Source organism: Monodelphis domestica, chromosome 2 (assembly GCF_027887165.1).
Source record: "Monodelphis domestica isolate mMonDom1 chromosome 2, mMonDom1.pri, whole genome shotgun sequence".
Taxonomy (NCBI): domain Eukaryota; kingdom Metazoa; phylum Chordata; class Mammalia; order Didelphimorphia; family Didelphidae; genus Monodelphis; species Monodelphis domestica.
The window spans coordinates 39,478,318-39,505,954 of record NC_077228.1 but is presented as its reverse complement, the minus strand read 5'-3'; the positions used below and the strand labels follow the sequence as shown (position 1 = coordinate 39,505,954).

The 27,637-nt window shown below is 41.8% G+C and overlaps 1 protein-coding gene across 2 annotated transcripts in view; it reads left to right on the top strand.

The window, feature by feature from the left end:
- Positions 1 to 15,981, top strand: part of PKN2 (protein kinase N2) — a 182,003-nt gene extending 166,022 nt beyond the window's left edge. For both annotated transcript variants that reach the window (XM_007480369.3, XM_056815383.1), the window contains exons 19-22: positions 3,496 to 3,638; positions 12,422 to 12,529; positions 13,246 to 13,326; positions 13,415 to 15,981. In XM_007480369.3, the coding sequence (XP_007480431.1) occupies positions 3,496 to 3,638; positions 12,422 to 12,529; positions 13,246 to 13,326; positions 13,415 to 13,618 (536 nt within the window). In that variant the 3' untranslated portion in view covers positions 13,619 to 15,981. The remainder of the gene's footprint in view (positions 1 to 3,495; positions 3,639 to 12,421; positions 12,530 to 13,245; positions 13,327 to 13,414) is intronic.
- The last annotated feature ends 11,656 nt before the right edge of the window (positions 15,982 to 27,637 follow it).

Genomic DNA, 27,637 nt, shown 5'->3' with positions numbered 1-27,637 from the left:
GGTTGTATCAGTACCAAGCATGGATCTCCTCACTTGGAAATTGTTTTGATCCTTCTTTCTGCCATCCTTAGATAGAAAGCTGACAATCCCAGGAAGGTCCTCTATTTTACACTGCCAGTTCTATTTGATGAGGCTCACTTGAATCTCATTCCAAATTAATCTAGTTTGCATTCACAGACTTTCACCATCTTCCTTGATAGTATTTTTACATGAGTGTTTTCTGAAAACCTCAGGCTCCTGGATTTAGGCATAGAAGGGATCTTAGAAGCCATCAAGCCCAAGCTCGTCCTTTTACAGAGGAAGAGACTGATCTTGGAGAATTGAACACAGTCAGAAAGTGATGGGTTTCACACCCAGCTCTTCTGGAGCAGAATCTAGTTCTTATTCCTCTGTCATGCTGTTTTCTAGCAAAGGCATTTTCTAGAATTTCCAGAAAGCCTTTCTATGCTGACTGCTTTATATGAAGCTTTTGCAAAAAATGATAATAATCCAAATCAATAGGTTCGCCTTTTTTCTTTCTTCTTTTTTTTTAATACTTCTGGCTCGTTTTATAGGTCAAGATGAAGCTGTTACATTTATTTGATGTCTTATCATTTGCCTCCTAAATTGATTTTTATCTACCCTCTAAATTAGTGGTCCAAATGTACAGAGCTAAATACAATGACTCCCACATTAGTAGCCAGTTTCCTTTGTTTCTATTGTTAAACTTACATTTTATTTTATTTTATTTTTTACTTCTTGATACTTGTCATATCCAGTATTGACTGACTCGTCTACCTATGTAAGAATGGAACAAGTCAGCCCCTTGGGGCCCCATGCAATACTCTAGGTTTATAAATTACTGAATAGTATATGACTGGGAAGTAATCTGCAATCCTTAGCCACAATTTCAAATATACTTGTCACCACCTTCACAACGAAGGCACTGAATTTCATAATTGTCAACTTATAGGGAAGAATTAGCCAAATTCTTCTCATAGAATTTTTCTGTCTTTTCATCTTGTTCAGCAGATGCTGGAGTCACAGTTATCTTGATGATGGTCTTTTTTTGCTTATTAATGCTATAAGAGACAAATATCAAAAAGTCTATAAAATGACATCTCCATGTTTTTGACTATTTCATGGAAACCATTGTACCAGGTTTCAGTTTGCCTCTTAATTGTGAACCACTTCTCCTTTTTGCTTCATATTCCTTTATTTCTGTTTTTATTTTTGTGTTTAATTGCAAAAAGATGAATCGTGATTTGATTCCAATAATTTCAGTTCATTGGCCATCTCACCAGAGATCTCTCATTTAGAGTGCTCCAATTTAAATTATTATTAAGAAGACTGTGTCATAGCTATTTCTTCATTAATTCAGGCTTCTTCTTCCTCTGCTATGCTATTTTCAAAGAGGAAAAGAGCTGTTTAGCCCCGCTGTCCTTTCTTCCTTTTGTTTTACTTTGAGATTTGAATTTCTTTGAGCTCAATCTAAGGCTTCATAGATGTTTATAAAGGAAACCCTTCTACAAGTGAAAGGTGGCAACTTTTAGGCTGCATAGAGCCTAGATTGCTTGCTTGAGGCCACTGAGTCAATCAGGACATGTCAGAGACAGAAGTTGAACTTAGGTCTTCATATTCTCGTGGGCCTAATGATTTTGTTTAATGACAGGAACTAGCATTTATATAACACCTTAAGGTCTGCAAAGCACTTCATAGATATCATCTCTGTGGTGTCACAGTATCCATCACTGATACACTTACTAGTTGTAAAGATCTAAAAAAAAATCTTTTTAAAATAGGAAAAATATCAAAGATGAGGTTTTTTATTTAATACAATTGAGGTCAGAAATCCAATTTGAATGTAATCAATGGAAATAATGGCTACTGGGTACAGAGACATCAAATATTTTTTCTTACCAATGGCCTTTTTAGGTACCCCACAGATAATTAAAAATACTTGCCACTTAAGTGAGCTCTCTTTCAGCTTCCTTTAGGTGAATAGATTACAATAATTGACATTATATATATATATATTTATGTGTGTGTGTGTGTGTGTGTGTGTGTGTGTGTGTGTGTGTGTGTCCATATATATGGACAACATACAAAAGGAAAGTTAACTAATGGCATAATGGGTTCAGAGCCAGCCTAAGAGGAAGATACAGGTTCAAACTCGGACACACACTGTCTCTGGACCCTTGGGTCTCGCAGGCAGCTTTTGAAGAATTGGAAGTGGAGACAGATGTTGACATGCACTGGTAGAAGGTATTTCCTCAATGGGAGTACATTATTCTGATGAAAATACAGGTTCGTGTTCTTTCCACTTCCTCTTCCCCTTTACCCCTCCCAGAAAAATACAATATATAAAAATATAAGCATAGAATTTACTGTTGATAAAACAGTCAAGCCAGAAGAATTCCTTATTATACCCTTAAAGTGACATATATAAATGTGTTGTGGTACAGAACAAGACACCAGAATAAGAGGCAAGAAACTGAATCTTTTTACTTTTTCTATTAAATTACTAACTTCCTGATTTTTAGCAAGTCACTTGAAGTATCAAATACTTATGGAGAGTTTATTTGTAAAATGCAGATATTCTCCTGTACCCTCCTATTTAATGGATTCGTGAAATTTTGTTTAAGTTCTTTTTAGTAATAATGTAAAAGGTTTTCTTTCAGCCTTTTGGAAATATCTTTTATAATAAATGCTTATTGTTGACAATAGCATATTAGCAGCTTGTACCATGTATATTTGATGGTTACACGTGTAAATTATAGGAATAGGCACATTGAAAATAAATTGAACTAAATGTTATTCTTTTTTTTTTAACCCTTATCTTCTGTCTTGGAGCCAATACTGTGTATTGGCTCCAAGGCAGAAGAGTGGTAAGGGCTAGGCAATGGGGGTCAAGTGACTTGCCCAGGGTCACTCAGCTGGGAAGTGTCTGAGGCCAGATTTGAACCTAGGACCTCCCGTCTCTAGGTCTGGTTCTCAATCCATTGAGCTACCCAGCTGCCCCCTTAAATGTTATTCTTACATTGTGTGACAAATGTATCTATGTAACCATGGTTAACATTTGATTTTCCAGAATTTGTTTAGATTTTAGATTTTTACTCTTATTATTTAATAGGAATTCATTCCATCTAGTTTGCTGTTCATATTATATGTGTTGTGATATCTTCACTAAAACGAAGAAATTAGTATAAAGGAATACTGAGAACAGAAAATAATTTTAATGACAAATTATTTTGAATTAAATTTATTTTATCCTCAATTATTCAGATTGGGTTGACTATTACACATTTACCTATTATCACCACTGTGGGCATTTCACAACTCTCCAGAAAATGATGAGGCAGGGGTGTTCTGCGAGAAGTCTCAGTGACACAAGTTTTATATCTCCCCATGTATTTTTTATTCAGGAAGATGCCAACTATTTTTCATATTAGTTCTAGAGAAGGGGAAAGAGCATATGAGGTATCTAAGAAGTGATTTGTTTTTTCTGTTTTTCAGGTATGGGCTTTGGGGACAGAACAAGCACATTTTGTGGCACTCCAGAATTTCTGGCTCCAGAAGTATTGACTGAAACATCTTATACAAGAGCCGTAGACTGGTGGGGGCTTGGTGTACTCATATACGAAATGCTGGTTGGAGAGGTAAGCAGTGGTCAGTGACATATCCTAGGTAGAAAAGAAGACTTGCAACATCTCATATGCTTAACACCATCTTACTCTGGATATCTGCAGCCCAGGAAAAGGGGAAAACTTGGTTCTTGGCTTCATATTTATTCATAGTTTACCACAGCTGCCTCTAGAATGCTTCTGATGCCTGCTACTGTCTTTGCATGGGACACCAGAGTAAAGCAAGACCCAGCATATGCTAGAGCATATCAGTGTGCAAAAGCCTTCATCAGAAATCAAGTCCAAAATTAACACTAGCTATCCCCAAATTAAAAAGGCAACATTTAAAACAAAAAACTCCAAAAGTGTTCTTTTCTGTCTTTTGCAAATTGTATTTCTTAACATTTCAAGTGAACTTTGTGGAGAGAACAAATCTATACCTAGAAATTCTTGTCACTTTTAAGAGTAAGGTGTCCTAAATATGGAAAATTATAGAATCCTAATACCCTATCATGTCATAACTTGTATATTCTAACGTTGGGTAGATGAACTTTGCGTTTTGGGTTTCTTGGGAGTTCTTCAAGAATTAACCAAGTAATACCTTTATGCTGCGCTTCTCCCCTACACAGAGCAGTAACTGAGGTTATACTGGATTCCATGTGCCCATCACTTGGCATCAGTCACCAAAATCAAGTGGAAAAGCTTTCACTGTATAGAAACTTAGTGTGGGCCTGGATTACTGTTCTTTAAAAACCACCTAACTTTGTGTTAATCCTCCCAGACCTTGAAGAGCATGTTGGCTCCTAGATCTACTAGAGTTGCTTTCTAGAATCTGCCTTAAAGATCTAGTCATAAGTGTTGCTCATGGCTAGATTCTGATGGGCTCCTTTTTTTTTTTTTAAACTCTTACCTTCTGTCTTAGAATCAACACTAAGTTGATTCCAAAGCAGAAGAGGGATGAGAGCTAGGCAATTGAGGTTAAATGACTTGTCCAGGGTCACACAGCCAGGAAGTGTCAGGTTGCATTTGAACCCAGAACCTCCTATTTCTAGGCCTAGTTCTCCATTCACTGAGCCTCCAATGGACTTTAAATTTTTTTGAAATGCTATTGTGTTAAGTTGATATTTAACATAATTTTCTTAGATACTTTATTTGGTCTGTAATCTTATCAATGTGGATTCCCTTCAGCATTGTAGAGCCAGCTTGTTATGCTTTCTCAGTCTATACAGTTTCTTGGCAATGATCTCCCATAACTTCCACAGATAGTTTACTCAGCATGTGAGACTTATCTCCTATTTCTCCTCACATTGTGTGTATTCCAGTAGAGTGTGCTGGCTGTCCTGCAGTTATCCCTTACTATCACTACATGACTCATGCCCTTCCTTTTCTGGGCTTAAATATCTTTAATTGCATCTTTTATACCAAAGGTGTCAAACCTGCAGCCCTCAGGCCTCATTGTGGCCTGCAACATTCCTGAGTACAGCCAGAACCAGATTCAAATGTAATTGGGAAATATTTGGCCAAATAAAAATGCAATAAAGTATAAATAATGTTAATATGTGGTTTTCTAAATTAATCTATGACCAGCAGGGATCCTTATATACAAATTTGGGACCCCATTTCTATTTTGAGTTTGACACCACTGCTTCCTACCTCTCCTACTCTTCCATTTTCCTTTGAGTAACTCACATCTTTAATTCTTTGGAAATGATATTAGTTCGTGACCATATAGGTCATCAGTAAATATATCAGTATTAAAGGAAGGGGGTCTTTGTTTCAGGGAAAAGATTGAAATGATTTCAAAATTTGATGAATTTTTGGAAATGACCAAATAAAATAATGTTTTAAAAAATTTGATGAATTTCTGAAATGCAGTCCATACTTTCCCTTCCTAATCAATCATTTCTCCATTCTTATGTACTAATAAATAGACCATTAAATACTAGGGCTGTCCAGCCTATTACTTTTTATCCAGGCAGTAGTCATTCTTCATTTTCTTGGGAGTGGGTATGAGTAGTCAATCAGTTAATATTTACTAATTGCCCCCTATGTGGTAGGCACTGCACTAAGTCCTAGGGACTCTGGAAAAGGAAGAAGATAGCCCTTGCTCTCAAGGCACTCCTCATCTAATGGGAGGGTTAGGGAAAACTGTAAAAGAAGGGCTTGAAGGAAGAATTTAAAGGTAGTCAAGGTGGGGTCACTGGTGGGAATAGAGGAGGAAGAACATTCCCGATCAGGGAGGGTGGTGAGTGAGAGAGCAAGGAGTCGGGGTGACTCACAAGACTGAGGGCCTGGGAGAAGGACAATGCCTGGTGTGGTAATAGGAAGAGGTGTCTGTGCAGAATTTCTGAAAGGTAGTTGGAGAAGGGAGGTTGGAGGTCAGCAGAGGTCAGGACAGGGAAGGTAGAAGCAAGAATTGCCAGCATAGAACTCTTGAGTGATTATAGTCTCTGTTCGCATTCCAGGGCTTACTTTAGATCAGTAAACATTTATTATCTACAGTGTGCAAGGTCAGAAAATCTAAATTTCCTGCCCTCGAGTTTCCATTCTATCAAGGAGATATGTTTACACAAGTAAATACTGTACAATTCCTTTGATAAGCAAATATAGTACAAATCATATAGAAGATCATTTTTAGAAGGAGAGGGTGCCAGTAACTGGGGCAGGTAGAGGGGCAGGAAGAAATGAGGAAAAGCCTTTTGTAGGAAGTGGCACTTATGTGCTTTGAAAGAAGGTAGGGAGTGTGCAAGGGGGAACTGGGAAGTGAATTAAAGGCAGCAGGCCCAGAGGGGAGATTGGAAGGTCTTCTCTGGAGAATAGCTAGAGTCATGTGTCAGTTCAGAGAGAGTGGAAAATGTGTGGAGGGAAGTAATAAGAAATAATGAGGGACACGTAAATGGGACCCAGATTGTGGAGAGTTTTAAATTTACCAGGCTGAGAAGTCTATATTTCATCCTAAAGGCCATTGCGGATGGGTGACAGGGTCAGAACTATAAGAATATCAGTTTGAAATTTAAGTCCAGGAGAGGAGAGGCCTCATTTCTTAGCATAGTGCCTGGCATATGGTAACTACTTCATAAATGCTTCTTGACTGACTCCTTAATTGAGAATGTAGAGGCCCTGCATCCCCTACTCCAAACTCTTCATCCTCCATTCTCTTTTCTTTTTGTTCCTGTCTCAGCAAAAAAGCCTTTTCCTTTTTAAGTTTAACCCTTCCAAGTATACTCTTCCAAATTGGGAAGGAGCACACTCAAAAGCCAGCTGCAGCTTTGTGGCTCTAACCTCAGCAGGATAGCCCAAGATCAGAGGAGTGGATAGAGTGCTGAGCCTGAAGTCAGGAAATTTTAAAGTTTAAACCTGGCCTCAGATACTATCCATGTGGCACTGGGCAAGTCACTTATCCTGTTTGCTTCAGTTTTTAGAACTGCAAAATGGGGATAACATTAGCACCCACCTCCCAAGAATGTTTTAAGGATCTAACAAGATAATATTTTCAAAAGGCATAGCACATAGTAGGCATTTACTAGGTCTTGTTAAACAAACCTGTTACAAATATGTATTCAAGCAAAACAAAATTTTATTAGCCATATCTCCCACCCAATCCCCCACCCCCACCCAAATGCTTCTGTTCTATTCCGAATCCATAATTATCTTGAAGTAAATCGCATAGCATGAGGTCCTCTGGAATTAGGGTTTGGGTTGACCAGAGTTTCTAAGTCTTTCAAAAGTTGTTTATATCTTCAAAGTAGTATTTACAGTTATATTTACTTTATGTATGTCTTATAAACTATTCTCCTGATTCTGCTCATTTCACTCTGCATTAGTTAATATGAGTCTACCCAGGTTTGTTTGTTTTTTTTTAAGCCTTCCCCTTCATCATTTCCTTTAAAACAATAGCATTCCAACATATACCTTCATTGGTTTCAGCCATTCTACACTTGATAGGCATCCTCTCAGTTTCCAATTCTTTGACACCAAGAAAAGAGTTTTTTGTTTTCATTTTGAGATTTCTTTGAGAAAGTGACTAGTGGATTCTTTCCACTTTGTCCTCCAGTTCTAAGAGAATCTGAGCAGTTTTCTTTTAAGAGTTTTTGAAAAAAGATATCTTAAGTTCTTTCTTTTGGTCATAGTTGTTCAGATAATCCAGTGATTCTTAAAAATTTCCCCCCCTTTGGATTCCAGGTCAGTGGTTTCTGTTATGAGATAGCGTATGTTTTCGTTTTTTCAGTCTTTTGATTTTATTTTAATATTTTTTGTTATTTTATAGAGATAGTCATTAGTTTCTGTTTGGTCCATTTTAGTTTTCAGGGCATTTGTTTCTTAAGTAAGGTATACTTCTTTTACCAAGCTATTCCCCTTCTCATGCTTTCACAGCTCTCATTTCTTTTTCAAATTTTTTCCTTTAGCATTCCAACTTATAAAAAATCTTTTTAACTTTTTTTTAACTCTTCATCTCTTTCAGAAATTCTAATTGAACTTGTACCCATACTGTGTTTCCTGTGAGGCTTTCCTTATAGATTATTTTAAATCCTTCCAGGTTTGTGTCTCAAGGGTCACTGTCTCCTTTTTATGATGGGATTCTTTTAGTGTTTATTCATTAATCTTCCAGCTCTCTTTCTGGTGTTAAATTTTATATAAGGTCCAGGCTCTACACAATTCTCAAGTGAATGTCTGGGCTGGTCCTGATGTTGATTTCTTATAGTATTGATTATTATTTATTATTCTTATATCTCAGAGACAGCCCAGGCTGGGAATCTGTAAGTTTTCCCAAAGTGATCTGGTCCAGGGCAAAATCTGATCTCTGACCAACACACCTGTAGGTTTCCTGTGGTTGGAGTTCTGATGGGCTGCAGCCATATCCAACCCCTATCAGTCAGCTACCTGGGTCCAAAGGGACAGAAGTTCAAGCTTTCTTTTTTCTTTCTTGGGCTATCCTGCTGAGGTCAGAGCCACAAAGCTGCAGCTGACTTTTGAGTGTACTCCTTCCTTACCTGTAACCACTGCTCATCCTGGATCACAGCCCCAGATACAAGGTCCCTTTTTAGTTTGCCATGGATCCATGTCCCAGAGCTTCTGCCTGCACCTCTTCCTGCACCTTGTATGAAATCAGTCTTCTCTGGGGTCTAGAATCTCCTTGTCCTTTAATCCTTATATACTATTCTTGTGCTATAATACTTCACAAGGCTGTTCCTGGATAGACCCCATCCCCAGTGTCCACAGACCTCTCTGTCTGTCTTCCTTTGAAAGTCTAGACTAGAAAAATATCTCATTTTGATTTTTCCCCTTCCAGCTGAAGATTCAATTTGGTATGTTTTCTAGATCTCTTTGGAAGTTGGTGGAAGAGAATAGAAAAAGCTCAACTATACTTCTAGCCATTCTGTCTCCTTGCCTCTATCTCCTGTTTTGTTCTGTTTTGTTTTTTTTACAAATTAGAGTATCCTTCAAGACCCTCAAAATTGTCATTTCTAACAGAAGTGTCTTTTATCTTGGGTCCAGTCCATTTGCTTTCCCCAACTTTGTTTTCTTCATGCAATATATGAGGAATTATGGTGTTAGAAGCCAAATTTAATTGTTCAACTACCAGTGATGGAAAAAAGTTTTGTTATGAAAGGATCCTTTCCTTTTTGCAACTGTCTATTGTCCTCAATTGTAAAATGGAAACAATATTAACACCTACCTCAAGGTTGTTGTGAGGATCAAACTAGGTAACATCTGTAAAAATTGCTTAACACTGCCTCTGGATCAGAAAGCAGACACTTAAAAATTACTATTCCATTCCTTTCCTTCTCCAGGTTTTGATGCCCTCAGAATGATTTGGCTCATGTGGGCCTTATTCAACAATCTTTTTATAAACCTGAATATTGTTTTTTCTAACTCTTCTAATCTTTTATAAATAATATTTCTCATTGCCCTTCTTTTTGACCTTTAATTAGTCTCTGCAAAGTTTTAGAAACTTAAAACCAATTGGGGGAATTGCCAATAATTTTTTTATCACATTTTGTTCAATTTTCATTCATCTGTCTAGAGGTAATTAACAAATATGGTCTCCTCTGAGATACTGCGGGAGAAGCTATGGTCATTTGATTCTTTCTCCCTTGCTGTTTCAGAGTGACTCTAGGGTCTCATAGTGGTCAGGCTAGGAAGTTACTACTGGAAGGAAATGCCTCTAAATCATGAGTTACACATCTAGCTCTTAATCACCTGTGAACTGATATTTGCTATTCACTTTCACACTATCTTTTTTTTTCCATTTTGTTACTCATTAACACTTCTAGAAGAAGGTAGTTAAGGAAAAGTATCTGAAATTATTTCATAGTGGTCATTAAAAAAATCAGTCACATTTTTGTAGCTCTGATGAAAAATGAAGGTTAAAACTATTTGCTAAAAATGAATTTCCAACATTCAGTTTATTTATGCTTTCCTTATACACATACACACTATTTCAAATACTATCCAACCAATTTAGCATATACATATTTTGTCTAGGCTTCCTTACAATAGATGGAAAGATGTGCCATATCTCTTTCTTTTCCCCAAGTCAAATGGGAATGAAGGTGCCAGACTTGGAGTTTTGTCTGATTAAACTAAGCAACTTGCCCCAAATCTTGGAATCTTAAGAGTTGGAAAGGACTTTGACAGCTATCTAGTTTACCCATACCTGAAAGAGATTCAGCAAGTAGATATCTGGATTCCACTTGAAGGCCTGAGGCAGGAGATGCCTCTGCCTCTTCTTGAGGCATCTCATTCCACTTTTGAACCTTCCTTACTATTAGGAAGTTTTTCCTCTCATCAAGCCTAAACTTCTGTCCTGAAACTAAGAGGAAAAGTCTTAATTCTTCTCCCACATGATTCTCCCACAGCTCTTTACTTGAAGACAGCTCTCATCTGAGGCTTGTCTTCTCTAGTCTACATATCCCCAATCTCTTAGCCAACCCTTAATGTGAAATGGTTGGAAGAAAGCGTGGTAGAGGAGAGTTATTAGTCTGCAGACCAAAATGAGAATCTACAGAGCTGAGCTGTTGTGCTGACCTCATTGTTGGATGCCTGTGAGACTTGAACAGTCCACTAGTGCCATGCCAGAAAATAGAACCACTTCCATTTGAATTGTCCTAAGAAGATTCTGAAGCTTGCTGGGCAAGGTGAAGTACTGGCTATCAAGGTCTCTTCTCAAGCTATACTGCCAGGCATTCCATCTCTGCTTCAGAGAGCAATTCCAATGGGCTAGCCATGTTGTTCAAATGTCAAACACACGTTTACTGAAAAGATTGTTTTATGGAAAACTTGGCACAAGGCCTTCTGAGGGCAGGAGTTGTACAAGGACATTATCAAGGTCTCTCTGAAGAACTTTGATCTTGATTGTGAGATGTGGCCAGTGCTGGGCTAGGACCCTCTGTTGTGGCTTGAGAGAAACACAAGATGCACAAAGGTAGAGGCATCTGCCCCAGATATTTGTGTCCAGCTTGTGCTGGCACCTTCCAGGCTGCAACTGAACACCCTGTACCCTGACCCCAGCATTGTTGTGTCTTTGTGCTTTTCAGGTATGAGGGACAAATGGCCCATGAAATGGACTCTCTGGGCATTATCTGGTTTATCATTGTCCTTCCTAAGCTGGAGTGCCCAGAGAGGAAGACAAGCACTAGATCAGGACAGCAAGTGGAGACACACTGCCAGTATTCCCATCTTTTTCCTTGATGTTATCTCATCCTGGAACTTATCTCAGCCCCCAGGGCCTCCTCACCTTGTAGCCAGCCTCCCCTGAGGCCTTCTCAACATGGCATGTGACATTTTGTGAGGCCTCCCCTCTCCTCAGAAGGAGTTACTGAGATGGGCCTTACTCCTGACCCTGTTCTGAGCTTCTGGACTTCAGACTGTGTTGTCTGGAATCCTTAAGGATAGCTGTGAATTGCTTAGTTCTTATCTTTCTGAGCACTAAAAGTTTTTAAATTAACCCTCTTAGAAGAATATCTTTCTAAAATAAATGGCATAGTTCTCCACTCTTTTGGAGGGTGAATGTGTAAACAGAACAAACCTGTTAGTCCATGAGCACAGGGAATTCCTAATGTGAGAACTCTACCAAGGCAGACTGGCATGTGCTCTCCTAATGTCGAGTCTCAGTGCTCTCTCGCTCTCTCTGTCTCTCTGTCTCTCTCGCTCTCTCTCTCTCCCTCTCTCTCTCTCTCTCTCTCTCTCTCTCTCTCTCTCTCTCTCTCTCTCTCTCTCTCTCCCTCCCTCTCTCTCTCTCTCTCTCTCTCTCTCTCTCTCTCTCTCTCTCTCCCTCCCTCTCTCTCTCTCTGTCTCTCTCTCTCTCTCTGTCTCTCTCTCTCTCTCTCTGTCCTGAGCTTCTCTGCCCACCACACTGTGGGGCTCTCCCTGAATTCTTAAAAAGAACATCCCATCCTGGACCAAAGCAGCCTTTCTGAAACTGCGAATCTTTGTTCTTGTGCCTCCGTCTGATCCGGTAAAGAGCTGCGACTTCTCTGACTGATGTTTCGTGGCCCTGCCTGGCATCTCTTTTTTGTCATGTGGCTGCAGCAGCTGCCCCCAAATCTGCTCTCTTGAAACTACGTAAACTTAGAAAGCAGGTAGCCAAGTTTGTTAGAATCATGTATAAAATAAGATTAAATGGGCTTTGAGTGTCTACACATTAGTAGCTCTATGTCATGTCTTCTGGCAGCAGAGAAGCCTTTTTCTTACCTCAGTGTGTCCCCAGCACACGTGGCAGCAAGGAAGACAAGCTTAGGAAATGGCAGAACTTAAAGTACTTTAATTCATTTTAACTTGCCTAAAGTTCCTTTTTTTTTCTCCCTTTTTTCTCCCAGTCTCCCTTTCCTGGTGATGATGAAGAAGAGGTTTTCGACAGTATTGTAAATGATGAAGTAAGGTATCCACGATTCTTATCTACAGAAGCCATTTCCATAATGAGAAGGGTAAGAACTAAACAGTATTCATTAAGTCTCTTAAAACTAATTTGGTCTGAAGAAAACTCCTGCAGCATTTAATTTATTTACACTCTCCTATCCCCACACACACCCATCATTACAAATAATAGCTGACCAAATTTAGGATATGCCTATTTCATCTATACTCTCACCGGTCTTTGGGATTAACAGAACTCTAACAGTGATTAAAAGGCACCAGAAACCTTTTCTCCATGCCAAATGAGGGTGAAGGGACCAAACTTGGAATCCTGTCCAGATTAAACTAAGCAACTTGCCCTAAATCACCAACTCTGGGGGTTGGAAGGATCCTCGCAGCCCTTCGGTCTAAGCTCCAAGTGCTGTCATAACAGTACCCTGCCAGGCACGACCGGCACCTCTTTGTAGGTTAGGAGGATGCTGTTTTCTGACTCAAATAAAGTAAGCCAAAGTATTGTTTATGCATTTCTGACTTAGAGACAGGGACGAGGCTGTCAGCTGCCCATCTGTGGCAGAAAGACAGTCTGGTGTCTTCCTCTCGGACCCGTAACCCTGACGACAGCCCTGTGGATGGCTGTCACTTAGCCAGATCTGAAGAAAGGTCCTGCAGTCAGAATTGTCAGACAAGACCCTGGAGAAGGGAGCAGAGCTAAAGGCAGCTTTGGGGAATCTCATCAGGGACGGCGGAGGCAGGTTTTAATTTTACAACCTTGTTTTTGTGATATTAGCTGCTGAGAAGAAATCCAGAACGGCGCCTGGGAGCCGGTGAGAAAGATGCAGAGGATGTCAAAAAACACCCATTTTTCCGGGTAAGTAGGACCCAAAGGGGACTATGAATGTCATTTAGCAACTCGCCAGAGAAACTCACCCGTCTGTGTCCTTTGCTCTGTGCCTCAGCTCATCGACTGGAACGCTCTGCTGGCCAAGAAAGTCAAGCCGCCGTTCGTTCCGACCATCCGAGGACGAGAGGATGTGAGTAATTTTGACGATGAATTTACCTCAGAAGCGCCTATTCTGACCCCACCTCGAGAACCCAGGATACTTTCCGAAGAGGAGCAAGAAATGTTCCGAGACTTCGACTACATCGCCGATTGGTGTTAAGCACGAGACACTGTGAAACTAGCCGAGGGACTCGCTCACGAGAAGACCGGCCGCTGCCGCCGAGCAGCCGCCCTCCGCTTGCTCTCTGGGCCGCTGGTAGCTTCTGGTTTTTTAAAATCACACGAAGATTTGTTTTAAAGTACTATTCTGATACCTTTCTTGAAGAGTGGCCTCTTGCAATGTATTTCCATTTTTATTCTGTGCACTGGAAACAGTTTTATGGGGTTTAAGCTGAATACAGGCCATATAAACATCCTTCACAGGTGGACACACTTGGATCCATGTTGTCTTTTTTTCCTTCCTCTTCTACAGCGGATACCTTTGTCGTGTGCTTGCCTTAAGTGGAAGGAAGAGCAGCTTGTGATCTAGCGAGGATAACCAGTTTACTTCATTCCACTGTGTTGTAAGAATAAAAGCTTGGGATGATAGTGAGATTCAACCTTAACAAGATACTCTCTGAATAAGGCAAAGGCTGTTATTTTTTTTTTAAGGAATTACTGTAATATTATCCAAAAGTGTAGTTTGCAGCTTGTGCACATTTTGGTGTTAAGTTTGAAAATAACGGAATGAATTGATGCCTTCTTTTGTAAATTTTCTATATTTATTAGGAGAAAATGTTTTTAATGCCTTATCTTTACCAACCATGTAAGTGCTTCCATAATCCTATGGACAAGTTCTCAAAGCTACTTGCCAAACAGTTCTTTGTTTGTTAAGCTTTGCTGAAACAAACAGAACGTCCGCATTTATTTAGCAAGGAGTGCTTGTGGTCAGTCTGAATTGAGATACTGTATTTACTGTACGCATTCCCAAAGCCTAGACGCCGCGGATTTCAGGCCCGACTCCAAAATCAGTGCACAGATGAGCTGGCTAGCAGCTGCCCACCCTGCGTCCAGCGGCCTCCCCTCGTGTCTGCTGTATTCGGGCAGCCGTCGGCGTGGACCTGCCCCGCACACGTCTGCGTGCACGGCGTAATCTGTTCGGCGTCTAGGCTTGGCATGTAATTGGACCACTTCGTGACTCGGCCGCGGTGGCCAGCAGACACCTCCGACTCCAGCATTTACCGGAAGTGCATTTGTATACATTTTAGGCCACAGAACCCAGATTTTATATTGGCAGTTACTGAGGGTAAAAAGCAATATGTTGTAACAGAATGTATAAATATTTTTGATAAAACAGTGTATGTATATTTTATAAACCTATTATAACACTAAAAACTGTACCTCAAAAGTCTCAAAAAATAATTTGATCAAATATGCTTATAACACTTTGGAGGGCCTGTTTGGGGTTATCTGAGTGTTCCTCCAGGAGAGTCACTTTGCCAGCCAAGAGTTGCTCCCTGCCTAGAGCCTTTTTCCTTGTCTGTGACTGATCTTTTTTTCCCTCAATTAGGATATATAATAAAAATATATCTCATAATCCTGGCTCCACCACGTGCCACGTAGGATCATCCTACCTCAGCAACAGCAAGCTGTCGGCTGACCCCGACTGCATTAGCCACACGATCGCTATAAGCAAACTCCCCTCTGACATAGAGTGCGTGCTCAGAGCCCTGAGCGACAAAGAACTGAGCTAACAATGCTGCTGAGCGTGTCCAGACCCCGGCAGCTCCCCCCCTCCCCCCCCCGCAGCGCAGTAAGCCCCGGGATCGCCGGCGCGCTCACACATGCCCTTTGACCCTGACAAATTGATGATGATATAAAGCTTGCAATGCCGTGCAAAGAAGAGAGCCAACAAAGAAAGCAGGCACGGCGTGCTGGGTCGTTCCTCCGCATGCCAAACGCTCCCTCACTAAAGAGGTGCCAGTCGGCATCCTTGGCAGGGAGCCGAGGAGAAGGGGCTTAGCCGGGTGCTCTAGATCTCATCGAAACAGCGTTCCGCAACTAGGAGGCAAAATACTTTTGAGGTACAGTCCGCTTCCCCCGTCTGGTTCTCACATCGGCCCGGAGAGCCGTGTCGGAAAAGGCTTTTAGCATTAAACACTGAAGTAGCCTTTTGTAACTACACATTGTACAGAAATCTTTTTATAATTGAAGTCAATCACTAAAAAAAATTAGAGGGCAGGGTATGTTCACACAATTAAGCTGAAGAAAGCACTAATTTTCTCTGTAGTTTTTTAAAGTATATTTTTAGTCAGATTTAAAATTTTAAACTCTAGATTGTAAATATATTTTGCTATACTGTATCTGTAAGTGGCTGCTCAGAGCACTTTGTAAGGAAATTAGGATATTTTAGAATGGTACACTATGCATTCATTAAAGTGAGACGTGCCTTTAACAATGTCATTCTAAAAAAACTCGAGTGTTTTGCAGTCATTAATTATCACAAATGCACAAATTAAAGTTTAAATAGATTGTACTTTGTAACTTTGTTTTTAAGTATGATTTTCTTTTAAAGATCTCCTGTGGCTCAGAACAGGGCCCCGAGGACAGTGTGCAAAATGAGCCTGTTCTGTCTTTAGGTCTCACGGCTCTGAACGAAGCACGACACGCGCGCTGTCCGGTCGCACGGCGAGCGCTCTTGGTCTCAAGGGGATGAGGGGGGGGGAGAGGAGGGGGCGAGGACACGGCCCCCGCGGGAGAGGGCGGCAGGGGCGGGAGCCGGGCTGTACGTAGTCCTCATAGGGGTCTCCTTACTGTGGAGGTCAAAGTGCTTCGTGGTAAGAAAGAAGCGTAGCCTTGGATAGGCAGGCGGGACAAAACGTTCCTTGAGATTTCCGTGTTCGTCTCAGAAACTGAAGCAGTTATTTTCCTTTTCTCCTCTATATGCGTAGATCGATTCTCCCACTTCCTGGGGTTCCTAAGGTAGTGAATCCACTAAAAAGAGAGCCTTTTTCAGGACAAAAAGCAAACAAATTGGAGATGCCAAAATCGGTTAGAATGGAGTCGATGGAGGGAATCCTGTGAAGGCAAATCTTAGGTCTCCTCCAAGAAAGAATCATGATTATTTTTAGAGTCCCGTGAGGCGCGAGACCCCGGAGACCCCGGAGACCCCGGCAATCCGAAAACACGTCCCGATTTAAGACTAGAGAATAGAGAAGTTGGGGGCCACGAGGTGGCGTTCCAGGCCAGGGCAAGGCAGCTTCCGTGATCAGGAGCCGAGAGATGCCCCCCTCCCCCGAAAGCCAAGGAACAGTCCTCCGTGCTGGCATTTCTAGAGCGCTTTAAGGTTTGCAAAGCACCTCGCAGCTGCTTATCCTCACGCCCGCCCGAGTCACCCAGACAGGAAGAAGCGTCCGAGGCTGGCTTTGAACTTGGGTCTTCCAGCTGCTCCCACCCAGGACCGCCGGGCTCCAGGCCTGCCTTGCTGTCTCCTAACTCCTCTTTCCACCAAATGTGATGATGAGATAAAAAGACAAAATTTTAAAATCAGCGAGCGGGCCGAGAGCCAGGACTGGCGTTGGGAGGGCCCGGAGTCTAGCCTCGCCTCAGACGCTTCCTCCCCAGATGACTGGCCCAGTCACTTCCCCCCAATTTCCGAGGCCTCCCGCTCTTGTGCCTTGGAACTAACACGTGCTATTGATCCTGAGAGGAAGGGACAGTGTTTAAACCAAAAAGCTTGCCTAGGAATACATTCCCCCCAAGAACTGCTGCTGAGGAACAGATCCATGTTGGCTTAAATGAGATTCTGGGGTGACCCCCAGCTTCATTACCCAGCCTACTCCGTGGCTCACTTCCTACCTTCCAACCCTCTGTCTGAGGCCATTCCGAGAGTCCTCCCGCTCGTCCTGGGATCGGCCCACGGCTTTGGAACGGTCCGAGACCTCCAGACAAGCACGCGCTTCCTCTTCGGAGCCTCTCGGGCTGGAAGCGGCTGCCGCTGGGGGAGGTTGTCTATAGGGCGACCGGGCCGAGAGTGGGATTTGAGAATGAAAATAATGGAAAGATTCCTCATCAAAGAAAGGTTCCGTGATCCAAACGGCCCGACTTGCTCTAAAAAGCACCCCAGAACCTTTCGGGAGCCAAAGCACAACGTGGGGTCCAAGTCTCGAACTTTAAAGCGGCCCTCGAGAAGGTTTCGGGGTCCGTCTTCTCGGATAGACGCCGGAAGCCGCTTTGAGGAGAGATCGGAAGGTGTCGAACATTCCGCAGGCTTCCCGGCTACCTCGCCGCATTTTGCTCCGGTCGCCTACGGATCATGGAGGAAGGCTGTTCCTGATTGCCAAAAAATGGTTGCGTTCCCTTCCCTCAGTCGCGAGCCTGGCTGAAATAAAAACGAGGGCGCACCCACCCAACAGAGCCTTCCGGGGGCTCCTAACGAGGTAAGCTGTAAAATCCTTTTGTGATCCAATTCACAAAGACGCTCCGTCCACCAAGGAAGCAGTTTGTAGCAGAACTCCTTCCTCGGTTATCCACGTAGAAAATCACTTGGGGAACGCAGGGGACAATAGTTAGACCATCGTTGGGTCGTGGCGAAGAAAGTTGCCGGGAAAATTGGAGAACGTTCACGAAGTCCCTCTAATCTCCCCCCCTTTCACAGAAGAGGTGCTGTTCTTGCCAAGGCAACTCCTTGCCCATGAGCAAGTGGCCCCTTTCCATCCCATCTTCTCCGCTGCGTTGCCCCGTCCGTCTCGGCTGCTTCGTCTCTTCAATCTCTCCCTGTCTATGGCTCCTTCCCCGCTCCCTGCGCGCCCTCACTGCTGCCTTCCTCATCCTCCATTCTCTCTTCGGGAGCTAAACCCCTTCAGGAGGCTGTCTACAATGGGTGCCTCCAATCTCTTCCTCAATCGAAACGTTTCCAAGGCGAACGATGTCTTTGAGACACCAGATCTTCTCCTCTTGATAGATTCCTCCTTGGGTTTGGCAATATGCTTGCTCGTTCCCAGCCGTCTTACTTCTTGATGGCGCCTCCGTCTCCTTCGTGGAATGACTCTTCATTCAGCTCCTGCCTGTCTGGGTATCCTTCAAAGCCCTCTTATTCTGCCTCTAAGCCAGGGGTCAACTAGCTCCATCCATGTGATTCCCCGCCCTGACGTCCATTCTCACGTCTGCAGCTTCCTATCAAACTTCTCCAACTGGATAACCTATAAATAGCTTAAATGTATCATTTCTAAAATGAAATTCCTCTCCATCATAGCAGGGAAAAGGGACATTTTTATTGTTAGACGTTTCCCACCACGTTTCACCCTTGGCTTGCAAGTTGGATCACCGCTTCGTTGCCCGCTTGCAATCCAGTTTCTGACCCCTCTTCACTCCCCAAATGGTGCCCTTTCCAAAGGCTCTTGGCACATAGGAGAGGTATCTGTCCTTCTTCCCGATTTTCCTGTTACTGTTGAGGATGCCTAGGCACAGGCTCCCAGTCTAGGCCTGCCAGATTCTCTCTGTTATCAAGTTCTACCCATTCCAACCTTGTAATTCCTCTATACTCCCTTCTCTGACTGCCACCAATATGGTACAGACCTCATCACCTCGTCCCTGGACCATTATAATAGCTTGTTGGCTGACCTCGTTGCCTCTCCTCCAGGCCATCCCTCACTTGTCTGTCACAGGGACCTTCCTAGATCTCAGGTCTGACCATGGCGGCTCCCTCCCACCTCCAGGACCAACTGTGGTTGCTTTATTTCTTGATTCCAAGGGCAGCTCTTCCTCCACTTCACTATACTCCTACGGCCCCTCTCCTAGCATTGAGAGCAGACGCTCTTCTCCCTCTGTTTCCCGGGTGCTTAGCATGGTGGTTGGCCCAGTTACCACTGATAAATACATGTTGACTGACAAGGAGGGTCTCGGACTTCAGATGAAAAGGCCAAGAGCCATCGGAAAGATAAAGTCGTGGGAAGCCGGTGGTCAAAGGCGGGAGAAGAGAGATTATGGAGGAGACCACGGGGACAATCACCAATGATGAAGACTGGGAGGGAAGCCGGAAGCCATTGGGTTTGACCACTGGCCATTGGCCAAGCCATTAGCAAGCATCTACTGTGTGCCAAGAGGCCTTGAAGAGAGTGCAGCTTGGGTAGAGTATTGGAGGCAGAAACTGGATTGTAAATGGTAAAGAAGAGGCAGTGAGGACGCGGAGGCAATGAGCTAGAGGACCTGGGTCCAACTTGCAATCCGAGAGCCAAACCATTGGGAAATGTTTAGCAAAATGAAAATATACACATTCATTTGTAGTTTTCTGATTCACTAGGTGGCCTTTGGAGAACTTTCTATTTGAGTTGGACAACATTGACGAGTATTTGCTAGAGGTCTAGCAACGAGAAAGGAGAAGAAAAGGGAATATGTAGTCTTGGGGAATAGCAGGGTCAAGGAAAGTGTTTTTGGTTGTGGATTCAACATTTTTGTAAGCAGTGAGGAAGGATTCAGTGGAAAGAGAGGGGCTGAAGATAGAAGGCCAGGCATGGCAATCAATAAAATAAACTGGAGGAAGGAAGGTAAAGGAAATAGTTTTAAGAATCTACCACGTGGGAGCAACTAGGTAGCATAATGGATAGAGCACCAAGTCTGGAATCAGGAGGACCTGGGTTCAAGCCTGGCCTCGGACATTTCCCAGCTGTGTGACCCTGGGCAAGTCATCACCCAAATTGCCTAGCCCTTGCCACTCTTCTGCCTTTGAATTGATACGTAGTATGGATTTTAAGACAGGATGTAAAAGGGTTTGTTTTTTTGTTTTGTGCCACTTTGTGCCAGTCATCTGTGCTAAGCGCCTTAAAATTATCTCATTTGGTCCTCACGACAATCTTTGGAAGAAGGTATTATTTTTATCCCCATTTAACTGAAGAGAAAACAGAGGTTAAGTGATTTGCCCAAAGTCACATAGCTAGGAAGTATCTGAGGCTGAATTTGAATGTGTCTTCCTGACTCTAGACTCAGTGGCAGAACAGACTTGAAAGAGCAAGACAACCCTCTTTTATTTCCCCCCTTATCTTCTGTCTTGGAATCAATACTGGGTAATGGTTCTAAGACAGAAGAGTGATATGGGCTAGGCAATGGAGGGGAAGTGACTTGCCCAGGGTCACATAGCTAGGAAATGTCAAAAGCCAGATTTAAACTGCCCCATTTTCTGTGATTGGAACCATGGAGGAAGAAGGAGATACAGAAAAGGAGTATAATGCCCCAGTCAAAAAAAAAAATAGCATGACTTTGTAGTTCATTTAGTGAGAAACTTAGCTTCCAGGATAACAGAAGTGCTTCACCCTTGCCAAATTTCATCAGGAGTTCTTGTTCAGCTGCAGGCATCGTTGTTTTAAGAAAGACGGCCATCTGGAGTGTCCAGAGAAGGGAAACACCAGGATGGCGAAGGACCTGGAATCCATGTTAATTGAGAAGGAACTGAGTATATTTAGCCCAGAGAAGAGTTGAGGACATGATAGCCATGCTTAATTTAAGTATTTAAAGGACTCATGAGGAAGACTCAGAATTGTTTCATTTAGCTCTAGAAGGCAGAGCCAGGAGTAATGGATTTAAGTTGCAAAATGGAAGATTTACTCAGGAAAATCTTCCAGCCAAAGAGAGCTGACCAAGAGTGGAATGGGCAACCCAAGAAGGCATTCCCTGTCCTTGAAGGTATTTGAGCAGAGGAAGGAGAACCACTTGTCCATTATGCCACATTGGGGATTCCTTTTGCACATGGGTTGGCTAGATGGCATTGGGGTCTTCTCCAACTCAAAGTATATGGTTTGATCCTCATGACCATGCTACGAGAGATGTTGGAAAGGTATTATTATCTGCACTTTGAAGAGGAAACTGAGGCTTGGGGAGGTTCAGATACACAACTATGAAATGTAAGGGCTGGGAAGGAACCCAATGGTCCTTTGACTCTACCCTACTCAATGCTGCTTCCAAACAGCCCAGTGAGGCAGGCAGGAGTCATTCAAAGAAGACCTTCATCGAGAGACAGTCAATTGCACTAAGGTCAAAGCATTGGAGCTGGGATTTGGAGCTGCTCTTCCAATTTCAAGTCCAGTTTCCTTTGGGGCGCCATGTTGGACTTGGTTGTCAAATGGTTTTCCACCCTATTTTGCTTGTTTACTCTCTGAATTTCCATAGCTGTAAAATGGTGGTGATGGTAATAAGCCCTACTTCACAAGACGCTCCGATGAGAAGGTAGGGGAGGTGATTTGCAAACTTTAAAGTTTTATAAATGTCCGTTCTTATTTCCAGTATAACAGCTTAACACGGGAAAGAGTGAGAGAAGACTTTGTTGAACTCTGAAGAGAAACAATCACTCATGCCACAGCTGGGGCCCCGTATCCACCCCTCACCTTGACCTACCACAAAATTGAAGACCCCCAATTTCAGCTTGAAGTGCTGTGGGGCCAGAGCGTCGATTTGCCATAGAATTGTAGTAATCAGGATGGCGACACCGTTGGATCCGGCAGGCTTTAACTATGTGGAGCCCAGCAAGCCCAACACAATTGAGTAGAGCTCTGATGCTGAGGAGAAAGGGAAGGGCGTGTGTCTGGTTGTCTGTTTGTCCATCTGGCTTTCTGCCCTTAGAGGCCAGGGAATCGGAGGGGCGACGTTTTGGTGGTTCCACAATTGGCAGAGGAGATGAAAACTCCAGCAGCAGGGAAAGCCAGAGCCATGGACGACGATTCAGGATATTGGCACTGGGCATGGCAGCCTCTGCGCTGGATTAGGACCAGATGGGTGGTAGGCTGGCCCCTCTCCGCTGTCGGTTGGGATAATTAAAGTAAATCTTGCACCTGTGATAGGAGCCGAGCTCAGAAACCCAAGGAGAGCTCCGGCAAAGTGCACAGGCTGAGTAGAACACAATTGTTTGCTGTTGAGGCGATCCTTTTGATGGAAGGACCGGAGAATGACTTCTGGCTTTTAATTCATTGTTCCCTTGGCACATTGCAAAGCAGATGTGCCTTAAGAAAAGCCATGGAAAGGACTAGGCTCAGTCTCCTTGGGTACATTTAACGGATTGGGACTGCCACATCTAAGCAAAGGGCAAGAAATTCACTTTAATGGCACTGCCAGCCTCACAAATCATTTCAAAAGGAAGGATCTGAGAGGAGCCGGGAGCCCCACCTCCCCTGACCTTGCGCAGACGTTCCAGGTTCACAGGTGTGGATGGAACACGGCATAGATTTTCAGATGTTTCACTATGTTGATCTTTTTTTAATTGTTTTTTTTCCTCCTATTTCTTTTTGTTTGTTTAAACCATATTCAGTTAAACAGGATGGCCCTCTGGAAAGACAAGAAGATGGAGGACATATATTCAGTCATATAAAAACAAAAGATATTGATAAATGTTTTAAAAAGCAAGAACTCAGATTCCAAATTTCACTGCCAAAAATTGGTTTTGTGACTTTGGGCAAGACATCTTCACCATTCTGTGCTTCAAGGATCCTCCTCTGTAGATCAAGCTCAGCAATCAAGAGAGCCATTTTGGGGGTAATACGATTGAAATGTGAATTATTGAATAGTTATAATGTCCCCAGACAACATTCTCAGACTATAATTTGCAGCTTAGTTGACTATCTAAATTGGTAGAGAAATTCCCTCAGATTGGAAATTCCCTGCGGAAAAGAACAGGCATTTATTTGGTACCTACTATGTGCTCGGCACTGTACTAAGTACCTTTCAAATATTATTTCTTTGCTTCTTACAACAACCCTGGGAGATAAGTGCAGCAATGAATCCCCATTTTACTATTAAGGACCCTGATCCAGAGGTGCTAGAATGATTCCCCCAGTCCCATATAACCCCCTTCCCTAGCCCTTGATGCTCTTCTGCCCTGGGACCAATTCCAGGATGAAAAGTAAGGTTTTGTTTTGTTTTTTAAAAAGGATGGCATGGGAGCCAGCTAAAGAGTGTGTAGTCGCTAGGGGATTGGGGTCCAGAAGACAGAAGTGTGAATTCTCCCTCAAACCCACCTGGACTCACCCAGGGAAATTATTTCAACTCTTATCTTGAGTTTCCTAATTTGTAAAATGGAACAAATAATAGCATATACCTCTGAGTGACAGAGGATACTTGGGTGATTCTCAGGTCAAACATTTTGGCTTATATCCCCCTAAATGAAAGCTCTGGTTGGGCATCCCTAAGAAACCTGTTTAAATCTCGAAAGTCCTTTTGTTGACCATTTGCCTAAGGGCTCCTGGACAGGGAAAAGGAAGCAGAGCCAAAGACCCCCAATTCAAGGACAATAAACACTTTTGTTACATCTTCATCTCTTAAAGGCTGTTAAAGGAATGTTCAATGTAACTGTCCCTTTGTGTACTTTGGTATCTTTTTAGAATGAAAATTGGGGTTCCCTAATGGTGGGCTGTACCCCAAAGCACCCAAAATAAAATAAAGGAGGTGGTGATAAAATGCAAAACATAGACAGTTTTATTAAACCTTGGCACAAGAGTTGGGACACTCCCAAGTTAAATGCTCAAGACAATGCCCAGAACACACCGAAAAAAAATAAAAACCCAATTTATAAAGAAAATGCAATTTTGTGTTTCATTCATTTTCTCTTATCTTGTCATTCTGCCACTCTGGTGGATTCCGGCATCCCCTGGAACCATGAAACTGGCTTTCAAAGTGATAGTTTTAGGGACAGTCTAAAGGTTGGGGTCAGATGTGCTTTTACAAAATATACAACTGAGAACAATTTCTGATACTCTTGGTGCTAGGGAGGATGAACAGGAAGGGGGAGTTACATTAAGTTTCTAATTCTCAATGAAAAGTAGGTCATAAACCCTTTCTCTGCTTATACAAGCTGCTTTTGTTCTTCCTCACAGCCTTATCCAAGGATCACCATCATCTGGGTCTTTCAGCACCTTTGGAATACAATTTTGGAGGGGCTGCAGGGCTGTGAGAGATGTGTTATGGAGGAAAGTGTTAGCTGTCTCACCCAGAATTTTAAAAGGAGCCTTTAAAATAGTGGTTGATTTATGAGAGAAACTGGGGTGGGGTTGGGGGAGCCATAAGAAGGATACCATCTACTCCCTTCTAAATCACTAGTCTACAATTTTAAAAGAATCCACTTTAAAAATGCCACTAAACATTTCTTAAGAGTAAACGATTTCTCTGTAGGAGCAGGATTGAGGGGATTAATTTACTAACTTTTACTAGGGTCTTAAGGATATTAACTTAAAGATCTTAATATTGCTAGCTAAATTCTACCTTGAGAAAAAAAACACATTAATTTCATTGTATACAGTATCTCACCATTCTTTGAAGGATTCTGACTTAGAGACATTTGAAAAAGAATTACAGAAAAGAGAGTGAAGTAAGAGAGGAATTTCCCCCAGGAGGAAAGGAGGAAACAGCCATTTCAAAAAGCCCCAGGGATCATGTAACCATGGGAAAATATTCTAAATTAATTAATTAAATAAACTTTTTCAATTAAAAAAAAAGCCCCAGGGAACAAGACACATACCCCTTGCTTGTTATAGCTGTGGGGAAGTGGGACACTTGAAAAGAGATTGTCCAGAGAGGAAGGAAGAGCAGGTTTCCTCCTTGGGGGGGGATGAAGGACTGAGGGGGTCAGGGGCTTTTTGAAGACCCCCACCCAGAGCCCTTGATAACATTGAAGGTGGGGATCAGGAAGTAGAGGTTACCTTCCTGATCAACACTGGGGCTGCTAGATCAATTCTACCTAATTGTACTTGCCCCAGGAGCTAAGCTTAGTAACAGACTTATTGTGGTGGGAGTGAAAGGGGAGAATTTCCCTGACCTCACCAATGATTGTAGAATATCTGTAAAAAGAAATGAATGATTTTTTCTTTTTCCTTTTCCTCTTCCTCTTCCTCTTCCTCTTCCTCTTCTTCTTCTTCTTCTTCTTCTTTCTTTCTTTTTTTTTTTTTGCTGTACCACCAAATGGTCATTATTACTTAAAAAACAAAAACAAGCCCTGTCTCTTCTTCCACTGATCTGAGAGTGAGAGGAAAAACAAAGTTTATTTAACTATTTGTTGTGTGTTGTCCACACAAGTGGGAGGTTGGGGAAAAGCCTGATGTTGAATTAACTCTGTCCTACATTCTTGAATATGGGGGAGGTTTGGAAAACAAGAGAGAGTTAGGAGGTTAAAAAAAAAAGGAAACATGTGTGAGTTTCTTAAACTCTAGGGTAGTTTAACAAAGTGAAAATGGATTATTCATTAGGTTTTACCTTCTGTTTTAGGAAAGACAGAAGCAGGTTAAAAGATCTGTTCTATACCTTCCACCTTTCTTCTCTGCTGGCTACAAAGAGGGAAGGTGAGAAGGACTGGAAGAGATGTTTGATCTCTCCATTGGATTTCCTAAACAGTGTTTATTTCAAAGTTAGAATATGTATATATGTGGTTTTGAAAAATAACATCCTAATTCTGAAATGTGCTTGTTGAACTGAGCTAAATAAATATAAAGGTCCGGATTCAGCATTATTACAAATTGTCTATTAGGTTTATAAGATTACAGAAGGTTTTTTAAAGCATTGTTATTTTGTACCAATCTAGTAGTGGGAAAACATGCTGTTTTCATTGAGATTTAAAATGAATAAAATGGTTAAATGATTTCAACTTTTAAACATATTGAGAATAGGTTTTCATCTTATTAAAATTGAGGTAGCCAGCCTTCTTGTCAGAAAGAGCTTGCTTTAAGATCAAGAAGCAGCTAAATAGTAAACAGATGAGGACCAAACTCATAATAATTGCTGGCTGTTTAATGAAGTGCAATGATTCAATAACTTATATTCAATAACTTATAAATATCAAAATTTAGTACCACCTTAATAGAAAAAAGAGGTGATTAAGCACTAAGATTTTGCACAATCTAGGAAAGTGCTCACAAGTGAAAATGCTACAAACATTGGGAAAGAAAAGTTTCAAATCTGTAAATTTGAAATGGAACATGTATAAGAGTTGAGATGCTTTATGAAATATGACTAATTTATATGGATTGCCACTAAAGTATATGCTTTTAGGATAAGAATGATTTCATTGTTCAAATGTAATTTTTGCCTAATCATAAATGATTTATGAATTTATACTGTGGACTAAATTAATGTCTAAGGTGAATTAGATAAAACAATTTGCTAAGTAAGATATAGTGTTTAGATGATGCAATCTTTAAAAAGAATAATAATCTGGATTCTTTGGCTATTAGTTAGCAGGTAAAAAAAAATACCTGATGGAGTGAACTTTATGATGGTGAATAATGATGGTGAAAAGAAAGTGAAGGAAAAAAGAGGAATATTGTATTAGACTATGAAAGAAATAGATTGTTAAGGGACTTTTATTAGAATATGGGGCTTTTAAGTAAAGTCTGTTGGGAGGAATATATTTAAGTTTCAGTTATGTGGATATGTAAGGAGAAAAAGGCAAAAAAGAAAGTTCTGTTCTGCTTTGAGCAGAGGAGTGGGGGAGTGAATGTTTTGAGACTAGAAAGTTTAAGCAATTCTATAATAATTCCATAATTGTTTTCATTGAAATTCAAGAATTATCTCAATATATCACTTCAAGAAGGAGGAGAACCTGAAAGCCTAGCCCTCTCAAGGAAGTAAATAAATTGTAATAGGTGGGGATAAAATCTTCTCAGATCGATCCATTATGGGAGTCTATGAGGACTAAAATGGTTGGAGAAGGAATAAAGAAAATACAGAATTGGCATTACTGTATGGGAGAAATAAAGAGAAAAACATTTTTATCTGTAAACTTGTAGGACTTCAAGAAGTCATTAAAGTGAGAAGCAGGCAGCTCTGTAAAATAGAAATCTTGTTTGGGTTTTGGAATTTCAGGAAAATGGAATTAGATTACCAAGGAGGTAAACTTCTCTTAGCTGCAATTGGTGAGATTTGCCATTTAAGGTAAAAGACTCTTGGGATCTCCAATTACATTATTATGAATTTAGAATTCAGGTGTAACTGTCTGATGATTGATTCATCATTCAAGAGAACTACAAGGCACTTAGAGGACAAGTGAAAGTCCTTATAGAAATCGAAAAGGCAATTTTAGCTTATGCTGGGATGAGATCCTTCTAACTTGTTAAAGCCCCCCGGATTCTGATGATCACTGAGTGAAATAGCTATGACATGAGCCAATGACAACTCTGGCCTATATGCAATATAGTTGTAAAGTCACCCTGTGTCCTCTTAAGGAATAGACCTA